The 22,415-nt window shown below is 42.9% G+C and overlaps 1 protein-coding gene across 4 annotated transcripts in view; it reads right to left on the bottom strand.

Moving 5' to 3' along the window:
• Positions 1 to 3,624: 3,624 nt before the first annotated feature.
• Positions 3,625 to 22,415, bottom strand: part of Ccdc191 (coiled-coil domain containing 191) — a 71,213-nt gene continuing 52,422 nt past the window's right edge. For 3 of the 4 annotated variants that reach the window (XM_075963105.1, XM_075963123.1, XM_075963114.1), the window contains 6 exons: positions 21,329 to 21,411; positions 20,558 to 20,659; positions 10,135 to 10,278; positions 7,865 to 8,017; positions 7,038 to 7,183; positions 3,625 to 4,041 (listed from right to left, as the gene is read on the bottom strand). In XM_075963105.1, coding sequence (XP_075819220.1) covers positions 3,897 to 4,041; positions 7,038 to 7,183; positions 7,865 to 8,017; positions 10,135 to 10,278; positions 20,558 to 20,659; positions 21,329 to 21,411 — 773 coding nt within the window. In that variant the 3' untranslated portion in view covers positions 3,625 to 3,896. Of the gene's footprint in view, positions 4,042 to 7,037; positions 7,184 to 7,864; positions 8,018 to 10,134; positions 10,279 to 15,158; positions 15,309 to 20,557; positions 20,660 to 21,328; positions 21,412 to 22,415 lie in introns of those variants that run through there. The other variant, XM_075963130.1, reaches the window with a different exon arrangement.

Below are 22,415 nucleotides of genomic sequence, written 5' to 3'. Positions count from 1 at the left end.
TGAAGGCCAGAAGAGCTCTCTTAGAGCTGGAGTTACACGCATCTGTGAGCTGCCTGCTGTGGGTGCTGAGAACTAAACTTGGCTCCTCCGGAAGAGCGCCTGTGCTGCTAACTGCTGAGTCACCTCTCTAGCCCCGAGTTTAAGTTCCTGGTGAACTGATGGGAGGGTTTCAGGAAGTCAACCCTGTGAGAAGATCCTTGTTTTGTGGATCTTTCAGCCTTCCCATTCACTCTTCCCTACTGAAAGTGTCTAGGAGAGAAGAACTGGGTTTGTGCGCTTTCCGACAGTGGACACCTGACTGCTCTTCCTAACTCCTGATGCTGAGCTGGAACATAGGAAAGACTGTATGTTCCTGCAGAATGTGCTGTCTTTCTGGCAGAGATGGGAGATTAATATGAGGAAAACTCCCTCTTGATGTGTTTGGTTTTTACACACATACTGTTCTGGGATCCCAAAGATCAAAGGTCATTTGTGAGACCTTAAATTTGCCTTGGCCTTGTTGCTTCATAGAGGGGAAGCAGGAAATACATACTCAGCCTTCTGAAGGGCTTGTTTTTAGGAGACATTACACCAGGGGCTGTCTATAAGCATCTTCTGCTAGGCCCCAGGGTAGCTTTGGCATATTGTAGTAATAGGAGCAGCGGGGCTGCATCCCTGGCACCCAGCCACCCACATGGCTAGCTTATGCCCCGAAATAATTACATGGAAACTGTATTCTTTTAAACACTGCCTGGCCCATTAGTTCCAGCCTCTTATTGGCTAGCTCTTACATATCGATCTAACCCATTTCTAATATCCCTGTAACACCACAAGGTGTCTTACCAGGGAAGATCTTAACCTGCGTCTGTGTCCGGTAGGAGAATCATGGCAACACCTTGACTCAGCTTCTTTCTCCCAGCATTCTGTTCTGTTTACTCTGCCTACCTAATTTTATGTCCTATTAAAGGGCCAAGGCAGTCTCTTTATTTAACCAATGAAATTAACACAAAACAGAAGACTCTCCCCCATCAGCATATATTCTTAGACTTTTGAGCTTTCTTATGATTGCCACTTGTTGGTGGGATTCTGTTGTAGGCATTGGTATTCTCCACTAAAATGAAGCCCTAGATGTATTTCAGGGACAGTGCTGTCTGTTTGTTTCTTCAGCCACATGGCTGTCTAGGAGATTGTAAACCTCTGCTCTCCGAGTGGCGCTTTCCTTTGGTGAACGCATTGCTTGCCGTCTACCTAGAAGGAAGATGCTGAAAACTTCTCTTATGCAATAGTCCTCGATACTTCTAATATTTTTAGCAAGAGGAAACTTTGTATACCAGAACCTTCCACTGCCAGAAAACACAACGCCAGTAAGAGCCTGTGTAATGCTGATATCTGCCCAACAGACTTACTTCCTTTGGTAGGACATCTGCTTTTTATAGAAAGCTCAACCGACAGAAGCAAAAAGCTGTAGACGCAGAGCTTCACCCTCAAAGTTTAGAAGAAACGTTCTGTGCACTCACCCATCTCTTTAAACCAGCTGAGTGGGCTTCTGTGACTTCACTTTCTGTTAGCCATACTTTTTAAAAATGAGACTTTCTTCCAGACAAGTAGTGGATGTGACTTGCGCTGGAGGCACCTGCTTGGAATCTGGTCTGCTTAGCAGCAGTTTAAACACGCAGAGGTCGTGTAGGCAAGAGTGAAAACCATGTTAACTAAACTGAGCACCACATGGAACTCCCCATGTCCTGCTGCACTGGAGCTGGCTCTGAGCATCCACTGTGGGACAGCGGGGAATGGTGAGCGAAGCAGCCTTGCTCTACACTGGGCTTGAGCCTTCTTGGGGCACAGTTCACCTTTAGAAATTCATATCTAAAAGGCAAAGCTTTAAAACCAGAGATGGTTTGTTCTAATGATCCAAATAGAACTTGGATTTTTTTCAGGCAAAGCCATTGACAAGCTCCGTTCATGGTGCCAGGGGCTGGTGATTTGATGATTTGTTAGGGCTCAGGGACCTTTGCATCTGATCTAATTTCAGGATCTGGTGTTAGACTAAGAGAAATCCGGGAATGAATTTAACATTAAATTCAATATTTAATATGGATGGCCCATCAACAGGCTGGAGGCTGAGGGGACAGCTGCACTTCCTTTGTGCCTGTGTCCACGGCCTGCCACCTCAGCTCAGAAGCAAAGCCTTTGAAATGGAGATTTTACTAAACACTGCCGTTTGTGCAAAATAAAGTCCTGTGACAAGTTGTTTAAAAGGAAATAAAGTGCTTTCTTTACAGAAACAGTTGGTGATTCTTGGTGTGTCCTGAAATGGTTTGCCTTAAGAAAACCCTAAGCTGCGTGACCTCCTGACAACTTCGTCCCCACCCGTGGTCCTTCGCTGACCCTGAACTTCACCTTCCTCTTTTCCTCCCTGGTTCTGTAGATCAGATACTGTTTATAAAGGCACCAGTTAGCAGTCATGTTTCAGACCATATCTTCATCATGGCCCGTCAGGAGTCTGATCCTTGCAGAAGGGTCTATAAGCTGGTACTGTGGCCTAGTCCAAATATGTGTCCCAGAGAAGCAATTTCTGGTTGGTGTTGGGGGTGAAGCAAGATAAAGTTTAAGATAGAAAACTTAATTTTATATGACTTACTTAGGACATGTTTATTGAAAGAACTCACCCTTTTCTGCAGGCTTGTCATTAAATTAATATTTGTGTTTGGCTTTGATTTGTGTTTAGTTGTTACTGGCCAATATTTTCATGATTGTGCTATCATTATAAACAGTGGTTTAGATGGAATGAGAATAAATATGACTTCAGTCCCATTGGTCCTCAAAGCACTTGTGTTTTTAGATGACAGCCGCATGGTGATGTTAAAGAAGAAGGTGTGTGGCTGGGTTGCAGTTCTGCCGTTCTGTTGTCTCTCAGCCCACCCTCCACATCTTTCATGACAAAAGGACCAGAGTCTGCACTGCGCGAGTGCGGCTAGGTGGCTTCAGGACGATGCTGAATCAAGCACGCTCACTAGTCTACCAGTTCAGATGTCCTGAGCACCACCATCTTTCTCATTTTACTGTGCGCGTTTGTAGACTGTTTGAATTTGTCATAATAAAGATATGTTTTATAATGGGAAAAATTCCTAGCAGATGATTCTGTGTAAAAAAGTTCACAGAAGGGAACATTTGATCAATCTTTATAGAATCCTAAATATTAGAACATTCTTTGAATTCAGTCTAAGTTGCCAGGCCAAGCAGACAAAGCAGATGGATTACTTAGAAGCTGCAGTTGGGAGCATGGCTAGGCATTTTGATGAGGGGCTGGGTGGTCCTCGCTGGAGCTGTTATTAGCGTTTGGAGTTTCCGACATGCTCAGCAAGGTGCTTGGGCGTCCTAGATGCTCTGAACTCAGGATGGGCCGCTGTGCTGTGCTGCAGCTGTGTAGAGTACCTTTTAACTGTGTTTGCCATTGGGTAGGCTGGGCCTTGTCAGGCACTTGTCACTCATGCTGTGGTCATAGAACATAGGCTGCCCCTCCCTTCTTTTCTAGGCTCTCTGCTTTCTGTTTCCATCCAGTCTTCCATTTAACCAGCACCTCACAGTAAGTGATAAGGACACATCTTTCTTCACAAGTCCAGGCAGACAAACCCTCATCTTTTTAAAACTTTATTATGCTAAAAATATATAAAATACACAGAACAGTGGTGCTCTAGACTGCTCCTTTGGATGACCCCACTGTGATAGACAGCTGCCTAACAACCCAGGAAAGATCAAGAAGGAAGAACAATTTCCCAAGATAATCCCGCTGGCCTATACATTCTAGAAAGTAAGCCAGGTTCAGGTAGGTGTGTGGGTGGGTGGAGATAACCTTCATGGATCCTGGCACCAAAGACTTCCTTGAGGACAAGCACGTAGCTACTGGTACACAGCTGTCACAATGGTGTCAGTATCTGGAAGTCCGGAAGGATGTCAGCCACCTTCCGACGAAGTTGGTCTCGCCGTTCCTCTTTCACCCTTTCTTCTTTGGTAAATTTTACAAATGCCTTCCATGTCTGAAGCGTGACACTGAGAAGCTTCCTTTAAGGAGAAAAGGGGAGAGGTGGAAATCAATGGGAATTCCAACAGTACACAGTGTATTAAAGGAGGATGGACGGGGATAACTGTAATCAGTTGCCATTTGCACAGAGCCCCGTGCTGACAGTGCAGGCTTTGGGACCTCTTGGTTCATCTGCTCACAGCCTGTCACTGACCAGCCTGGACCAGGAGTTGTGATGGGTGGGCAGACAGCCATCAAGGTAAAAACTATATCCGGAAGAGCTAAGTTAGGGCACTGAGGCCTAATTTAAAGCTTGCCTGGTAAGCGCACCCCCATCTACAACAGAAAGCATCTCTAATTCAGTTGAGAAAAAAATATGCTGAATACCAAGTATGGAAAGATGGTGATGGGGGCGGGCACATGCTGAAACAGTGCTGTCCTTGGGAAGCATGTGTGCCTTTTGGGGGCTGACCACTGGGCGTGCTGGGGTGAGGCCTAATGCCTGCCCATTTAAGCAGCTAGCCTGTCAGAGTCAGCGCTGTGGGAAGGGACAGTGAGGGAGGAACACCCGAGGTGTTGAAAGGCACTGCCTCTGAACTGGAGAAGGCAGGCCTCGAGGGAAGGCGAGGAGTCGCACAGTTACAGTTGGAACACAGGCACAGGGTTGCTGCCATTTGTAAAGCTTGAGGCAGTGATATTTGCTCTGGTCTCTTGGCCAGCTAACGAAGCCCCAGAATGCACCTCAGTCATTAATTCTATGGCTGTTGGTTGGCTGATGTTTTAGATAATGTTGGCTTTTGTTGGCAAAAAGATTACTTTTAAAACAAGGAGATCCCAATGAGCAGAGCTGCTTCCCTGCATTCAGTGTCTACCCACTCAGCCCACCGGAGATTCCCGTGGTCGCCTCTAGGGCCCACCTCCCTCCTAACTATACTCCAGGATTTCTGACTCTTAGACTTTGGCTCTTCCTATTCTGCTCTCCGGAAATCTCTGCTTGCTCTAGGGAAATAAACAGCACAGAAATGGCTAGATATACTGAGCAGGCTGCTGGGCAGTGGGTGCCACCTGGGCAGAGCTGAACGGCACCAAGGATGAGACTGTGTCTGCCCAAAGCTGAGGTGAACTTTGCCTCTGAGGGGCAGAGTACGAGGCCAGTGGGGCACAGACAGAGGAGCCAGAAACAAGGAACAAAGTGGGAGAGACACAGTCATAGCAGGCAAGCTTTGTTTCCTGTTGACTGCAGACCCTGAAAAGGAGCACTGTCTCGCTGTCCTATCTCACAGCTTACACATGGCGGTGACAGGGAAATGAGGGGCAGATGTGTCAAGAGCAGGGTGACTTGGAGCCAGAAAACCCTGTGCGGAGTGGAGTCCAGGGAGCTGCCTGCTGTGTGTTATTTGTACATGGGGCGCACGCTGCTCCCCCGGGTCATTACAGTGATCATAAGACACGGCCTGTGAAAACCCCAAATGAATCCTCAGGTCGAGAGAGACAACTGAGGCAGGTAGAAGGAGGCTGGATCCACACCCACAGGCACGGAACTTGGATCAACCCGCTGGGATTGAGCTGAGCCCTGCATTAATACATTACTGTTTCCTTGTTTGGTCCTCACAGCAGCCCTGAAGGCAAATTCTGTTCTTACTCATTTTAAAGGTTTTATTTATTTATCATGTGTTGTGTGTATGTATGTAAGTGGGTGTGCACACGCCACACTATGACTGTAGGTTAAAGGACCCACTGTGAACTGGGGTCATCAGGCTTGGTGGCAAGCACCTTTACCCACTAGGTAAATGCCATCTCGGCCCTACGACAAGATTCAAAGGTTATGAATCCAGAGTCACACAGGCACTGAATCCTAGTCTTCCTCTGCAGCGGACACATGTATTCAAAGCTAAGTCCCTTGGACACTGTCAGTTATTGCATAGTTCTCTTTATTTGGACCAAATTATAACACTTGTTAGTCTATTCCCTGCCCACTGATTCCAAGAACAAACAGTTTTTGCTAGGAGCGGATGTCCTGGTGTACAAGATGTGCAAGAGATATGCATATACACAGAGAAAACAAACCATCCAAAAATAAATGTGAGGCGGGAGGAGAGGGCGACTCCACACCCCACAAGCCTCCATGTTTCAGGGGCTGCTGCAAATGCACACTACACTAACTGCTTCCCAGGAGTGACACCTGACCATCAGAAAGGGTTTTCCTGTCCAATCTCAGAACATTTCTGTACAAATGCCTAGGGAAGTTCTAGTCAGAGAACACATACACACTTGTTTATATTTGTGTGGATTACATTATTTCTCCACAAATAAGACTTAATTGTATTTTAAACATTAACTAATAATACATTTACACACACAATTCAAAACAAGGAGAAGCTATCCCATAGAGTCACAGTCTACGTGCTTAGGAGGGACTACATGCTCTGTCACTGTACAAATGTCCTTAGCTTGAGGAGGGACTTGTGATGAGGAAGGGGCCTGTGGGACAGTGATGTTCAACTTTGACCTCAGTTGTGACACGGGTGTCTAGTAATTACTGCCTCTGTATGGATTACACATTTAAATTTGTGCTGTATTTCACAATGTTTAAAAAGTCAAACTAAAACACAAAACTCTGTGTTAAGGGTACTTGTTGCTCTTGCAGAGGGCCCGTGCTTGGTTTCTAACACCCACATGGTGGCTCACAACACTCTAGATCCGATGCCCTCTTCTGACCTCTGTGGCCACCATGCATGCATGTGGTACTCACACATTTGTATCATACACATTAAAAAAATCCCTAGAAAATGAAACTGTGTGACTAATAAGGAACACATATGTTCAGATATGTCCCATGATGCTCACATTCGGTCCCTGCCAGCCCTAGGTGGCTAGGACAGGCTTCCTCGTAATTTTACGGTTGATTTCCGGTGCTATTCTTGCCTGTGAGTTGGGAGGGCCCAGCTCTCACAGCCTCCACCTCAGCTTTTCACAGCAGCAGTAGAATATGGTACAGGTAGCTGGAGAGTCAGTGGGCACAAGTGCCAAGCCTTACCTGTCCCAGTGTTCTGCTGCAATCTCAAGTTTCCTCTGGGATTCGATCTTCATCTCCCTGATCATGGTCAACCAGGCCCTGAAAACCTTCTTCTGCAGTAAGTGGGCACAGAGTTTTCTTACTTCTTTCTCCAGATCATCGACATACTAGTGGGTGAAGACACAGTTAAAGATGAGAGAAATATAGTATCAGTGGACAAGTACAGTAAGTAAAAAACAAAACAAGCAAAAAACAAATGGGAGAGAACCAAAACAACATATAAAGTAAAACAGTAAAAGATGTAAAAGGCTGAAAGATAATAAGGCAGCCAAAATAATATCTTCTGCAGTGTACTATAACAATAACAGCAATTCAGGAGTACAAACGGGTGTAAGATTGATTAGAGGTTTCAAAATCAACCTAAGTACTGTGTGACCAAAACAAAAACAAACAAACAACCCAAGGACTATAAAACACAAAAGATGAAGTAAGGATTCGTTATAATATAAACACATAGACTTTATGGGAAAAGCATCATGTGCTTGGGATTTAATACTAACCAAAGTTGACAACATTTTAAAGGAATGAACTGGATTTGTGACTCTTTTTGGAAAACCAAAGTGACTGGCATTATGAAGGCTATTCAGTTTTTTTATCGGGGAGCTGAGCAAGGAGATGTATTTACTTAGTTTTGATTTTATGAGGCAAGGTCTTACTATATACTCTAGACTAGCCCTGAATTAATGGCAGTCCTCCTGCCTCAGCTTCCCAAGTGCTGAGATCATAAGCATGTGTCATCTCACACGGCTCAAGGAGATGCACTTAAAGTCCTTTCCCTGTGTCCATACCTGGAACCAGCTTCGGAGGACTCTTCTACACAGTAGGTGGGAATACAGCTGATCAGCCTGGGCTGTTCTCACAGCCAGAGCTTCCTGGCTGTACTGGAACCAAGTGAGCAGGCATTTTCGTTGAAGAGCCGAAGAGTAATGTTCTTCTGCTACCTGGAAAATGTTTGAATGAAAAGAGGAACACCATTCCTTAAATTTTAAATCACTTAAGGGAACATACACAGCTAGGAAATGATAGTACATAGCAGGTGTAGATAGTTATGTGGATTGTATATAATAATCTTGAGTTGCCTATAGTCTACTGGCCTTGTTCTGTGGAGGTCACAGATTCACAGGGTGCTGACTCCCTGGAGGTCGCAGGCATTCGCTGGTTATGGAAATGGAATAAGCAGCTTCCACGACATCACCTGATGTCCACTAACCCTGGCCTGGGGGCTGGCAGTGCTCTTAGTTTGCTCTCCTGGAACCTGGACAGCAATTCCAGACGGCTCTTTACTATGTACTTAACCACGTCTAATGAGGAAATGCCGATGCTTTCAATTAGTGTTATAGAATGAACTGTCACCAGGATTGAAATTTAGACATTATCAATAAACCACAAACCATTGATTCAAAAATAACATGATGAATATTTTAATGTCTTACCAATTTAAGTGGCCGGGAGTATAAATACATGTAACTTAGCTTTTATGTGTAAAAGAGAGACTGTTGTGTTCCTTTGACAGGAGAAGAGACCTCTATAGACAGTAACGTTTCCCAGGTCTCACCTAGTCACCCAGCACTGTGAACCTGTTTCATCCAAGCAAATCTCCTCGAAGTGGTATTTACTGGCCAGAACGGTCATCACAGGGGACTCTATATGACATATGCAGCCCTGGCAGCCAAATGCAGACTAACATTCCTTCTGTTTTGAACTTCTTGATCATTGACTTGAATGCCCTGTTCTAAGTCCTGGGCAAATTTGTCAGGGGAATTTGAGACATTTCATTGGTGTTGGATTTCACGGAGCCCTGTGGCAGAGCAGATTGCTGTTCTCTGTAATAGCATTATGTACTCTTCGCAATGTAATTTTACAGAACCTCCCAATGGAGTAGATGGAGCTTCGTTCCTTCTTAGTGACCTTGAGCCTGGCCGTGTGACTGTGCCCGGTTCAATGAAACACTAGCGGGCAGTGTTAGTAGCTAGTTAAATTAGCAGCCTGGAGGACACTGGGAATGAACCTTCACGTCATAATGAGCAGTTTATAAATCCATGGCCTAGAGCTATGGGGCTGATTATCACTCAAAAGAATGAAGAATGGGATTTGAACATAACTTCTGCCCTGGAAAGAGACAAGACATTCCAAACGAGCAGACTGTCACTAATAAAAAAAGTTATCTATTATTTATTCTATTTTCATTATGTCTATGTGTATTTAGGTATTTTTTTACAGCCTTTAGAAATCGAATACCTGCCTTAAACTGAAGTGGGACAGTGTGGTCTCTCTGGCCACTGTAGACTCCCACCCCTGGGAGGGTGTCCTCTATTTTATTCTGCAATAATTTTTACTCATGACCTACTGTACAGTCTGTATTCAGTCGTGATGGGGGTCACGAGGACCTTGAAAGCAAGGACTCCAGAGCCAAGTCCTGGTGATGGACAGCAGGAGTTCCCAACAGGGCTGGTCCATCTGCTAGTTAATTGCTAGGCGGAAGGCACAACCCAAGTAGCTCCAGATCCAGTGCGCAGGACTAGGGAGAGACTGGGACTCCTGAGAATTGAGCATGAATTGTAACGGACTGAGGTTTCGGGGTTGTCTATGGACTTTATCATAGGGATCCAGCCACTTTCCACTTTCTGCTGTAAACCATGCTAAAACTGAGTCGCGTCTATTCCTCCTGCAGTGGTGATCTCTAATAAAACCACCCTAGTTCCCAAAACCCCTTAAATTACAAGTATCTAGATAACCAAATCAAACTCTTACTCAAAACAGAAATGTACGTACTCAAACCAGTTATCTTTCTGCTTTTTGTTTTGTTTCATTTTGTTTTTGTGAGACAGGGTTTCTCTATGTAGCTTTGGAGCCTGTCCTGGAAATCGCTCTGTAGATGAGGCTGGCCTCAAATTCAGAGATCTGCCTGTCTCTGCCTCCGAGTGCTGGGATTAAAGGTGTGCGCCACCCACCACCTGGCATTTCTCTGGCTCTTTAAAAGCACTAAACACTCTCTAGGCTAAAGCATGTATCCGCGAAAGGTCTACTTTCCAATTTGGGCTATGATATGATGGCGTACCTCCATGCTTTCCTTGCTTTGCATTCTCAGTCTCTTCCAGGGCTCCAGGCCTTTCTTCCTTAGCAAGACCTTTTCATAGTGATCTTTGGCTACTGCTTCCAGCTCTTGATTTCTCTTCATTCTCTTCAGTTTCTCTAGTTCTTTCTGGGGGGAAAAAAAAAGAAGCGAAAAATTCCATGATTAAAAAAACCTGAAGAATTTCATTTAACCAAAAAGTCAATGAGTTTAATACATAACCACTAATAAAATAGTGTGCTGGTTATTATAATAGAACTCTGGAACACATATACACACACATGCATGTGCGCACTCATGGGTGAATGCACGTGCGTGTGCCTAAACAAACAAACACTTAAAGAATATTGCTAAAAGGATTAGAAAAAGTTGGTTGTGTGCTCTATGTCAATCTATGTATTCTTAGGTTTATTCAATAATGTTCATAGAAATGAGCTTTACTCCCCTCATTACTAAGAAGTCAAGAGAAAAATCAGGAACTTTCCCTTATTACTACAGAAAACCCAGCAATGTACACCTTTACTAGAGTTATGATGTAGAGCCTTGTATATAAATAATGATGGTCAAATGACAACCCCACTGGAAGTCTAGAAGAATATTCTTAGCACCGAGTTGTTTTTCCTTCCTAAGTGAACAGTAAGTCCAGATATAAGCTAAAAGTATTTATCATCATCAAACAGCCTTCTGTCCCGAGTAGAAAGATTAACTACCCCTGGTGGTTCCCTGAGACAAAAGACACCTTGTGCTTCTCACAGAAGGCATACACCTGTGAGCGGTGTGCCTGAGAAAGACGATAGGAACGCAATGGTCACCCTACAGATACCCTTATCTATCTATTTTCTTTTAGTAAAAGCAGCCTGAGGTGGAGGAGGAAGAGAAAAGTCTCCTGAAATATAGCAAGGCAGAGCTTTGCGGGCAGACTGCAGACTGCCTCACAGTCGTCACTTGTGGGGCAGAAATACGACAGCATTCAAGTTCCTTTTTCATTCCCTAATTTCATGTCATAAAAAGGACAGTGGTAAAAAGGTTGATTCAACAAGCTACTTTGTGTGCCTGAGCCTTCTGCAAGAAGCAGCAGGGAGGGAAGGGGAAGAGAGAGGGAAAGAGAGAAACAGAATCGGAGTATTTCTAAGACGGAACGGGGAGTGTTCTCATCTTCCAATTCAATCACACATCTGCAAGCTCCTGAAAACAAAATGTCCACATTCTTTAGGACATTACATCAAAATAACCTTTATAGTCTTTATTTCAGACACTCAAGATCCTTCTTGAATGGAAGGCAGATATAAAAACCATAGACAAGCATTTCTTCATGAGTAGTAAAAGGAGGGTAAAGAATAAACGAGGAGGGCTGGAGAGATGGCTCAGAGGTTAAGAGCACTAGCTGCTCTTCCAGAGGTCCTGAGTTCAATTCCCAGCAACCACATGGTGGCTCACAACCATCTGTACTGAGATCTGGCGCCTGCTCTGGCGTGCGGGCATACATCGAGGCAGAATGTTGTACACATAATAAATAAATAAATAAATCTTAAAAAAATAGAATAAACAAGGAGACAGAAATGGGGTGTTTCCACATGGAGGGAACTGTTCCTGCACCAATGGTGGCTTGCAGACAGACACCCGAGCCTGATTTCCACCCTCTGGAGAAGCCCTTGGACTCGGTCTAAAGAGCCCACTTGCATACACTCACATTTATCTTCGACTTCTTTGTACAGGAAGTGAATGGCAGCTGCATGCACTCGGCTGAGACACTGACATGGTACGATTCTGCTTGGAGAAAGCATTTACATTGGGGATCTACACAAGGGTTTTAAAGAGCACATAGTTCCCTCGGGTTAAGAAGCAATATTAAATATGAGTTTCTTTCTGATTTAAATTATATTTTGCATAAATACCAATGATGTCTGAAAACAATGTCTCATCTAAATGTTTATCTGTATCATCCACTATGTCTTGAGAGAAAGATCAAGGATCACAAGTATGTTACAGGAAGTATAGGGCACTCAACACCGTCTGACACTAATATCTTCACACTGGATCATGGGAATCAAAACAGAAACATGCTAAATATGTCAATTTAAATAAAAGCAAATAAAAGCAAAATATAAGCACTAACAAAAGTCCCTTTGACCCACGGGATTCAATACACCCTCTATTCCTCACCTAGCCTCATTTCACTGGAAAATCCCAAGTCTCCACAGAAGGCACTCTCGTCCAGGCCATGAACGATGCCTATGTTTCCAAATTAAAGAGTAACTTGTCTCCTTCAGAACTGCACTCAGTCACACTTTGTTGGGTCCCCTACTCCTCCCCTCACACAAACACATCTCTCAGTGTTGTGACTGTAGATTCTCCTGGGTCCTCTGGCTGTGGCCCTGAGCTTTCATCTCCGTCCAGACAATGCCCCTGCCAGATTGATTCTAGTCACTTCCAGAGTGTGAAAAACACCGACATACTTGAAATTTCTAGATTCCATATTCCCGTCCTGATGGTCAAGCTTCTCTGTCAGCTGTGTGTGCCTAACAGGTATCTGACATGCATTTGTGTGTCTTGCGGAGGCCTCCTCTGTGCCCAGCAGCTCAAATACCATCTGCTCAGAAGAGTTTTCCCATCTTGTTTCCCACATGACTCTCCCCTGCCTACTTCTTTAGGTGTTGACCCCATTACCTCTTTTCCAAACGGGCATAGGTAGTTTCTAAACGCAGGGATGATGTCTGTCCTTACTGCTCTGTTCCAACACCCACAGCAAAGACTAGCACATAAGAAGATATTTTATTTTATCATGGTCTTTTCCCTGAAGACTTCCCTTGTCCTAAAGCTTAACATTACACATTGTCTTGACCAGTCTTTTGCCAACTTGACACTAGCTAGAGATATCTGGGAAGAGGACCCTCTGCTGAGAAAATGTCTCTATCAGATTGTCTGTAGGCAAGTCAGTGGCACATTGTCTTGAATAGAGGTGCGAGAGTGCCAGGCTTTTTCTTTTGGGCCACCAACCAGCTCCCAAATCACGACACAATGCTCAGCCTTCACTTAGTTCTCATTTGGCTAGTTCTTTTAGCTTACATTGACCCATTTCTCTTCATCTACCTTTTGCCTCAGGGCTTCTTAGTTTTCTTTCTATCTATCTATCTATCTATCTATCTATCTATCTATCTATCTATCTATCTATCATCTCTCTATCTATCTATCTGTCATCTATCTATCTATCTATCATCTATCTATCTATCTATTATCTATCTATCATCTATCTATCTATCATCTATCTATCTATCTATCTATCTATCTATCTATCTATCTATCTATCTATCATCTCTCTATCTATCTATCTGTCATCTATCTATCTATCTATCTATCATCTATCTATCTATCTATCATCTATCTATCTATCATCTATCTATCATCTATCTATCTATCTATCTATCTATCTATCTATCTATCTATCTATCTATCTATCTATCATCTCTCTATCATCTATCTATCTATCTATCTATCATCTATCTATCTATCTATCTATCTATCTATCATCTATCTATCATCTATCTATCTATCTATCTATCTATCTATCTATCTATCTATCATCTCTCTATCTATCTATCTGTCATCTATCTATCTATCTATCATCTATCTATCTATCTATCTATCTATCTATCTATCTATCTATTATCTATCTATCTATCTGTCATCTATCTATCCATCATCTATCTATCTATCTATCTATCTATCTATCTATCTATCTATCTATCTATCATCTATCTATCTATTATCTATCTATCTATCTATCTATCTATCTATCTATCTATCTATCATCTATCTATCTATCTATCTATCATCTATCTATCTATCTATCTGTCATCTATCTATCTATTATCTATCTATCTATCTATCTATCTATCTATCTATCTATCTATCTATCTATCTATCTATCTATCTATCTATCTATCTATTTTACTTTCACTGCTCCTGGCATCTGCTGGCGGTGGATGCCTGGCTTCTTTCCCTGGGGTGTGTTGGGGGGGTCCCTTGTTCTCTCCTCCTCTCATTTCTCTTTTTCTTTCTAGATTTCTCTTCCTATTTACTCTCTATGCCCACCAGCCTCACCTATCCTTCTTCTGCCTAGCTATTGGTCATTCAGCTCTTTATTAGACCAATCAGGTGCCTTAGGCAGTCAAGGTGAAAAAATGCAGCATAAATAAAAGTAACACACCTTTATACAGTTAAAGTAACATTTTGCAGAATAAACAAATGTAACACAGATTTGCCTAGTTAAAATAATATTCCACAACACGGGAGGGCCCAGCTCACTGTGGGCAGGGCCACCCCTGGGCAAGTGGTCCTGGGTGGTATATAAGAAAGCAGGGTGAGCACGCAATGAGGAGCATGCCAGTAAGCGGCAGTCCTCCATTATCTCTGCTTTGGTTCCTGCCTTGGCTTCTCTAATAATGGTCTGTAACCCATGAGTCAAACAAACTCTTCTTCCCCAAGCTGCTTTTGGTTATGGTCTTTATTATAGCAATACAAAACCAAACTAAGGCACATGTCCTTTTCCACACACATGACTGGGCTTATCTTACATTCTGTATGCAGAGAAATATATGTGATTGTCCCTGAATCAATCTGTCATAGCAATAGCAGGACTGCTCATCTAATTAGAAAATACGGTACCTCTGCTGGACGGTCTGCTGATAAATTCAATAAGCAGAAAAACTCTGCCAACTAAAAGAAGTTAAACCAGATTTCCTTCAAGGACAGCCAGCCATGTACAATTGACAGAGAAGTCACAGCAGGTACTGGTTCAGGAATGCCACCAGGTTTTTGTTGTCTATAGGAATAGCATCACCATGGCCTTCGAGGCTGTGTATCTGGGTCAGCTTTAGGAAGTCTACAAGGAAGCCAGAAGCTGTTGTGCAGAAGATGATGCCTCAAAAGTAGTAAGACCACGTGACAAACAAGTGGGCAAGCACACTGTGCACAGCATGCTCACACAGAAGGCAAAGGAGACACCGGACACATGCGCTCTAGAACTGAAATCACTCTCACGGAAGGCTCGATCACAGCCACTCTGCGAATGCACCAATCTCAGATTTAGGTGGTTCCGGAGTGAATGGAAGCTGGTCTACATGAAAAGGCTTTGTGTCTGTCACTATGGGCTGGCATTTCTAAAAAGGAAAGTTTTGGGCTTGGTACAGTGAGATAAAACACTCTTCTGGCCAGTAAATTTTTTTTCAGCCATTTTTCATCTGTTCAAGCATTTTGCTTCCAACAAGAATAAAGCTGGACAGAGAACAGAGCTAATGTCTTTTTGTGAATTGATCTGAGGCATGTAATTGTCCCCCAAACTGGGGGGATAGTCACTATTAAGGAGGCATCGAAGTGTCTGCTTACCTGAGAATGCAAAAATTACCAGGTACTGAGTTGCTAGAGTTGAAATTTTGGTGAAGTGCTTGGATTGAGGGTGAACACTGGGCAAAGGGTAAGGCTCCTGAGAGTGGTCCTAGTCTTGTGTTCACTTCCCCTCTGAACCCCAAATGTTTTCACATTTCACACAGTCTGGCTGGGAGAGAGGAGAGAGGAGCAACAGGCCGAAATCTGCCAGAGCATTCCTTGTTTTTTACTCTATTTACTTTTATTTTTATGTGCATTGGTGTTTTGCCTGCAATCGAGGGTGTTGGATTTCTTGGAACTGAAGTTACAGACAGTTGTGAGCTGCCATGTGGGTACTGGAATTGAACCCTGGGTCCTCTGGAAGAGCAGCCAGTGCTTTTTACTGCACAGCAGCCCAGAGCATTCTTCCTCTGAGAATGAAACTCTATCTGCAGGGAGCACCTGAGAACAGTGGGGAAGCCTCCACTGTGGCTAGGGAGGGCACTTTGGGAAGGCTGCCAGATGAGATCCCTTCCCTCAAGCAACCACTGTTGCTGCAGGGGAAGGAGGAAGGGCTTCAGTCACAGAGCAAGGAGGGACGTGAGGTGACAATGGCAGCTCAACGTGTACAGCAGGAGCAGAAACGCCAGAGCCAGAGCCAGAGGGCCTGCTTCCCCCACCCCCACCTCAGCACCTACCTACAAACACTGTTACAAAGTGGGAGGACCTGGAAAGGACATGGCCTCTGCAGAGCAGCACAAAGTGAAGACCCAAAACCAAAGGCAGTGAAAAAGTGAAGCCTCTGGTGTCCATAGCAACAACAAAAGCCAATGGTTGTAACCACAGCAACAATAAACATCAAACAAAGCCTGATTCCTGCCTAGATTAACACAGATCTCCACAATAAAGCCCTACATACTTAAGTTTTTGTTGCTCTAAGCAAATGTCTGGCTTTCAACAACAATCTGCCAAAAGATAAGAATAATTTCTGGAAAGATAAAACAATCACCAGAACAAGACACGGATATGACAAAGACGATGACGCTATCAGAATTTTAAATAATGTGGACAGTGTTAGAGACTCCAGTGGAAAAGGTGGACGTCATTCAATGTCAGATAGGTAAATGCAGGAGCCTTGAAAATCATAAGGTTCAAAACAGAAGTTAAAAACGAGGTGACAGAAATGAAGAGGCCTTCAGCTAGCGATGACGAGATGAAATAGCTGAAGAAGAGCCGGGCGACCTGAAAATATGAGCAAGGAAGTCACACTAACTGTGAGTCGCAAAGTGAAAAACTGTACAGCTGAAAAAATACACCTGCATGACTGGGAATCCGGAAGGAGAATCAAGAGAGGCAGCTGGAATATTTGAAGAACAATGTGTAAAAGCATTTTAAATTTTTTGAGAAAACACAAAACTATATCGAAGAAGTTTAAAACTACTAAGCAAGGCAAGCAACCTAACAAATAAACCACATCTGGATGAATCGTATTCAAGAAGGTAAGCATGAGGCAGTCATGAAGAAACTCCTCTGGTCCACTGTTAGAAACCCTGACTCTAATGTGCCAGTCCACGACTCATACCAGTGGATGAGTTACGTAAGAAGGAGGAGTAGATGACCCCACAGGAAAAGTGTCCTAAGATACTCCAGAGAGCTTTCAGCTCTCTCTTCTTGAACCTGCACCAGAGAAAAGGTCCTGTAAGGACACAAGACTGAGGCTCTCTGAAAGGATGGAAGCAGGTTAGATGCTGAAGGACTCTGCTGCCAGAAGCCCTGCCCCACAGACTGTTAAATTCATAAATGTACGACAAAGATTAAGAATTCAGATCTGTACAAAGAAATAAAGAACACTAGATATGGAAAGCAAAACCCAACAGTCCTGTCACTAATACCACAAAGAGACAAGTGTATAAGTCAGTTCAGCAAGGCACTAGTATTCGCAGCAGAATACAAGAAAATACGGCACACACGACAGCAGTAACCTGGCGGAGAAACGCCACGAAATCCAAGGATGTAAGGCTCTCGGATGATACAGGAAGTACGTGATTTGCAGGTGGATGGAGATTATTAAACTCTAGATAACACTAAAAATAATCTTAAAAGAAAAGTAAGTCCCTCAGTAGAGGAGATAAGGTAGGATCATAAAGATGCTTATTAAAATCAGAGAAGAAAGGCAAAGAGAGAAAGGGAGGGCAAGTACCACAGTTGGAGACAGAATATTTTAATTCAATTATGTCAATGTCACTCTTATGTTAATAGCTTTAAAATAATAAATGTTTGCTAGCAGAGAGATTCCACATCGGATACTTATAGTTTGCTTTCTGTTCTGGTAAACACCATGACCAACTTTCTTCCAGAATGCTGAAGAGGAAAAAAACACTTTCAAACTCATTTTGTGAGGCCAGCCTTAGTCTAAACCAAATCAAAGGTGATGCAAGAATGGAAAATATTGTCAAAATTCCTGATGAATATCACCTTTTAAATCTTCAACAAAACAGTAGCAGACCAAGTTCAAGGAAGTATCATATACCACAATCAAGTAAACTTTATTCCAGGAATGAAAGGACAGTTCAATCTATACACATCAGTAAATATTATTATTATTATTATTCCATGATCATCTCAATAGATGGAAAACAATTAGATAAAATTCGACATCCTTTTATAATAAAAATTCTCAATTAATTGAATATATAAGGAATACTCAAGGATGACAACATATAATAAGCCACAGGAAACATAACATCCACAGTTTAAAGGTCCCAAATGAATGAATAGATCTGAAGCAGATTTTGAGACAGAGTTTAGGCTACCCCTGAACTCATTATCACAAATCATATACATTTGAACAGACTGGAGTTAAGGTTTAGATTGTCAGAGAGGACATTTGTAAGCAAACAAGATGGATGGCTGTAATAAATTCTCTGGTCCTGGATTAGAGCTGGAGACATCTGTATGAGTTCACTTTAATTAGATATGAGGAAATGGTTATAGTCAGTTGTATATGCATGGCATTATGTATGTATGCATGCATGCATGCATGCATGTATGTATATCATCTGTCCCTGTCTTCCAACATTCCAGAATCAGGAATGTTCTAGGAGTAACTCAGTGCTCAGTGCCCAGACCTTCTTTTCCAGATACCACATAGAACTAAGGCATCTTAGAAAAAATGTCTGATTCTGGGGCTTGGCAGTGAAAATATGAGAGGAAAAGCTCCAGAGAGTAAGGTATCCAGAAAGCACAGAAGAATGGAGGCATACCTAACCAGGAGCCAGCCTCAAAGAGCTCCCAAAGCCAATCAAACCGTAATTTAAACAATAAAGTTAATAACAGTATTTTTCATCATCCAAAGTACAAAATAAATATACATGAATCCATAGTTATATACATGATGACTGAATAAATAAATGAAGGAAGCAGCCAGTTTGATTTACAGTGTTCTAGTATTCGCTGTAGGTTCTCCTCTAGGGAGGGGACGGAACTGAACTATTCCCTCTCTCTGCCTTTAACAAATCTCTTTCAGAGGATAGAGTGTGAAGAGGAGGAACAACTGGGAACTCAGTAATGAGACCTCTTAGGCACTGGCTAACTCAGGTCATCAAGTAGCCATCAGAATATAGGCTTCATCTGGGCTCGTGTACATCACTGCCACGTGTTTAAGAAGGACCAAGTGTCACCACAGAAAGCCACCAGTGAAGAGTAATTGTCAGAAAAACGCCACACACACATGGAGGGACGTTTCTGAAATCTTCAGAAAAATCAGGACAAATGAGGAAAGACAGAAACTGTCACAGTCCAGAGCACACTAAGGGGACAAGATAGGGATGTGACATCCCAAAGTAGTTCTTGAATACTCTTGGAAAAACAATGTCTGCAGTAATGTGTTCACTCTGACTGCTAATGAATACTTCATGGTGATATTGGGTAGCATTAGACAAGAAAGACACAGCCGATACTCTCCTTACAATTATTTTGTAAATCTGCATTAATCCAAAATAAAGATTTTTAAAAGAACATCACTATATAAATTAGGAAGCCCCAAAGAATTCTGGATATACTGATGGTAGAGTCTAAAGAAGAAAAAGACAACAGTTTACAGCTATCTATACCTCCAGGCAGACAATGAGCAGTCTATTAACAAAGAGATGCACACAGAAAAAGGCCCAGTGTGGAGATGCCAAGATGTTAAAATAAAGAGGAGTTAATTCTTAGTGCTGAGCTCGGATATTTTTTCTCTCCTTTGTATTTCTCAAGTTTTCTACAGTGAGCAGCTATGAGAGACACATCTGTTACACAGTATGGTTTTTTACAGTTATTTTGTTGTTTTGCAGTAGTATGGCCTCAAATTGTTTTGTGGCATGTCACGGGGTGCTTTATAAAAGGTGGTCTGTAGTCAGATTTGTCTATTGACTTTGGCATATTGTGTCTCTTTTCTGGAGACTCATGTCTGGTAGGATGTCAAAAGTTTTGGGAAGTCAACTAATTAAGGAACTTTGTTTATCTTAAACAGCATTTTCCAAAACCATTTGACTACCGAATTTATACTTTCTCAAAGCGGCCTGCTATTTCAGGAGCGACTGGGATGCCATGGAGTATAACACATGTTGGGGAATGTGTTTTAGAATAGCTCCCCAGTTTTTAAGGGGAGAAACAGCTGCTTTTAGAGATTTCTTATGTTGATTTAGCAAGGAATGGAAATGCTTCTACTGTCTCAAAAATCTCTGTGGAGTTTGCCTCATGTGACTTCCTGACTCTTTTTATTCTGTGTGCCGCCCGACACAGCAAATACTCCGCTATGTTTCCTCCAGAGGGTAAGGTCACGTCTTCTCAGCCAGCATCTAACAGCTTGCTTTCCAAGTCCCCTGAAGCACATTTCCTTCTAATCGCTCATTGCTCTATTCACTCACCACATCTGCTGAGCGCATCCTATGCCTAAAGTACCCCATGGCCAGCGCACAGTGAGGAGGCGGAGCCACCGGATCACACTAGCAGTAAGCCCCAACAGAGGCAGCTGCCTACAGACTTCAGAAAGACTACTAACCATCGTCTTCAGCCTCTTCTCCTCTCGTTTTCTCTCCAGCTGAGCTTGCTTTTCTTCTGCATCCTTCTTCTGGCGTTCTTCCTCTTGGGCCTTTAACTGAGCCTGAATAAGAAAACCGAGAACCCTTCCTGAGTGGGAAAGGAAGTCTTCTGTGGTGAGGCAGTCAAGTCAAGTACCAGGAGCCAGGCCTGCCCCTGGACTATGCGTTTGTGGCAGGAGGGGAACACTCAACATGCCCTGTAACTTAGGGGTCTCTCTAAAAGGGACCTTCTTCTGCTGAAGGGGACACTGTACATGAATATGGCCACTCTGCTTTCAGGATAAAATGACTATTTTCAGTTCTTACTTTCACTTGTGAAACACAAGTATGGTGTGGTGATGTCTGCTTAGCCCACTCCAAACAGAATTGTTAAGTTTTTCTTGATGCAGACTTTCCTTCTGACAGTAGGTCAGACTTTGGAAGATGACAGTTTTTCACGAAGTCAGTGGGTCAGACATCTGTCTATCTACAGTGCACTAACTGTGGTTATCTGTGACCCTCCCAGTCTGCTAGCTGTTATTCACTTCTGTAACATTTCCGTTCTGTTCTGCTAATGATGCTACATACAACCTCCCTAATTTTCTAACACTGAATTCAAAGGGGCAGGCCTCCAGCCTTTCTGAAGTTGTTCTAACTCTACTATCTTAGGAGGCATAGACAAGCAAGGTCCCAGTTTTTGAAATCTGAACAAATCACTTTTCTTGCCTCAGTTTGCATCCTGAATTTATTACCAATTTGTCTTCTTCTTGTTTTTTCTTCTTTTCTGCCAAGATCCGCCTACGTTCAGCTCGTTGAATTGCTCTCTCTTCCATGGCTGAAAAATAGTAACATCGTCCAATATAAAAAACGTATGAAGCACTCTGTAAAATGTCTCCATATTCTAGTCCCAATCAGAGTTATCATTAGAGCTTTCTTGTAATTGAACATCCTGACATATGGAGCTGATTGAACTCAACAGGTTAAAGATCTAACATCAGCAATGATGAACAAGTTACACATTCATTACATTTTTGGTTTCATATTTCTTTAGAATATATTTCTATTGGTTGAAATAAGACAATATTCCTGGATGGTGGACTTCTAGTATATGAAACTCAGAAGTCATAATTTTTATATATCGCTGATGAACAAAGAAAAATGTAACTACAGCTAACAAGTACTTAGAGAGTAGAGAAATCCCTTCACTCTCACTTTAAGTGAGGCTCGCATTGTTCTGAAGCCGCTGTGCATGTGTGTGCACAACAACAAGAAAACCTAAAGTTGGGGTCAGGGTGAATACATTTCAAAGTAGTTTTAAGACCCAGGCACCCAGATGGGCCGGAAATGGAAGTGAACCAGGCATTTGGAGAACTGGCATCAGAATGAATTTGAGTGTCAGACTCCTGTTCTTGACAGTTTATTAAATATCGATCCAAAAGAAACAAATGTGCAAGATGGTCTGATAATATGACTATAATCAGCCGGGGCTGGCGCAGGCGGGGGCATGGGCAGCAGGAGCACTGAGTTCTGCACGCAAAGCCAGCCAATGGTTACTTCCAGTTCCTTGGGCCGTGTTACAGAGAAGAAAATTTAAGCCAAGTTTTAAGAATTAATAAACAAAAACTCACCAAGCTATTTCTTACGGATATTAAGTGTCTGCTTTGCCACAAAGGACTAGTGGTGGTGGCACAGATGGCGGAGTGAGACTGTCCTTAAGGAGGCAGAAATAGACCGGAGGATTAAAGTAAAGAGCCGGAGAAGCAGCGTCTCGGCAATTCATCTCCCCCATCTTTTCTAGACTGAATCATTAAAGTCTACTTGAAAAACAGACTGGGATTC

This window comes from Microtus pennsylvanicus, chromosome 1 (assembly GCF_037038515.1).
Source record: "Microtus pennsylvanicus isolate mMicPen1 chromosome 1, mMicPen1.hap1, whole genome shotgun sequence".
In the NCBI taxonomy this organism is placed as follows: Eukaryota; Metazoa; Chordata; class Mammalia; order Rodentia; family Cricetidae; genus Microtus; species Microtus pennsylvanicus.
Note: the sequence above shows the minus strand (reverse complement) of the source record. Positions and strands in the feature narration are given on the sequence as shown.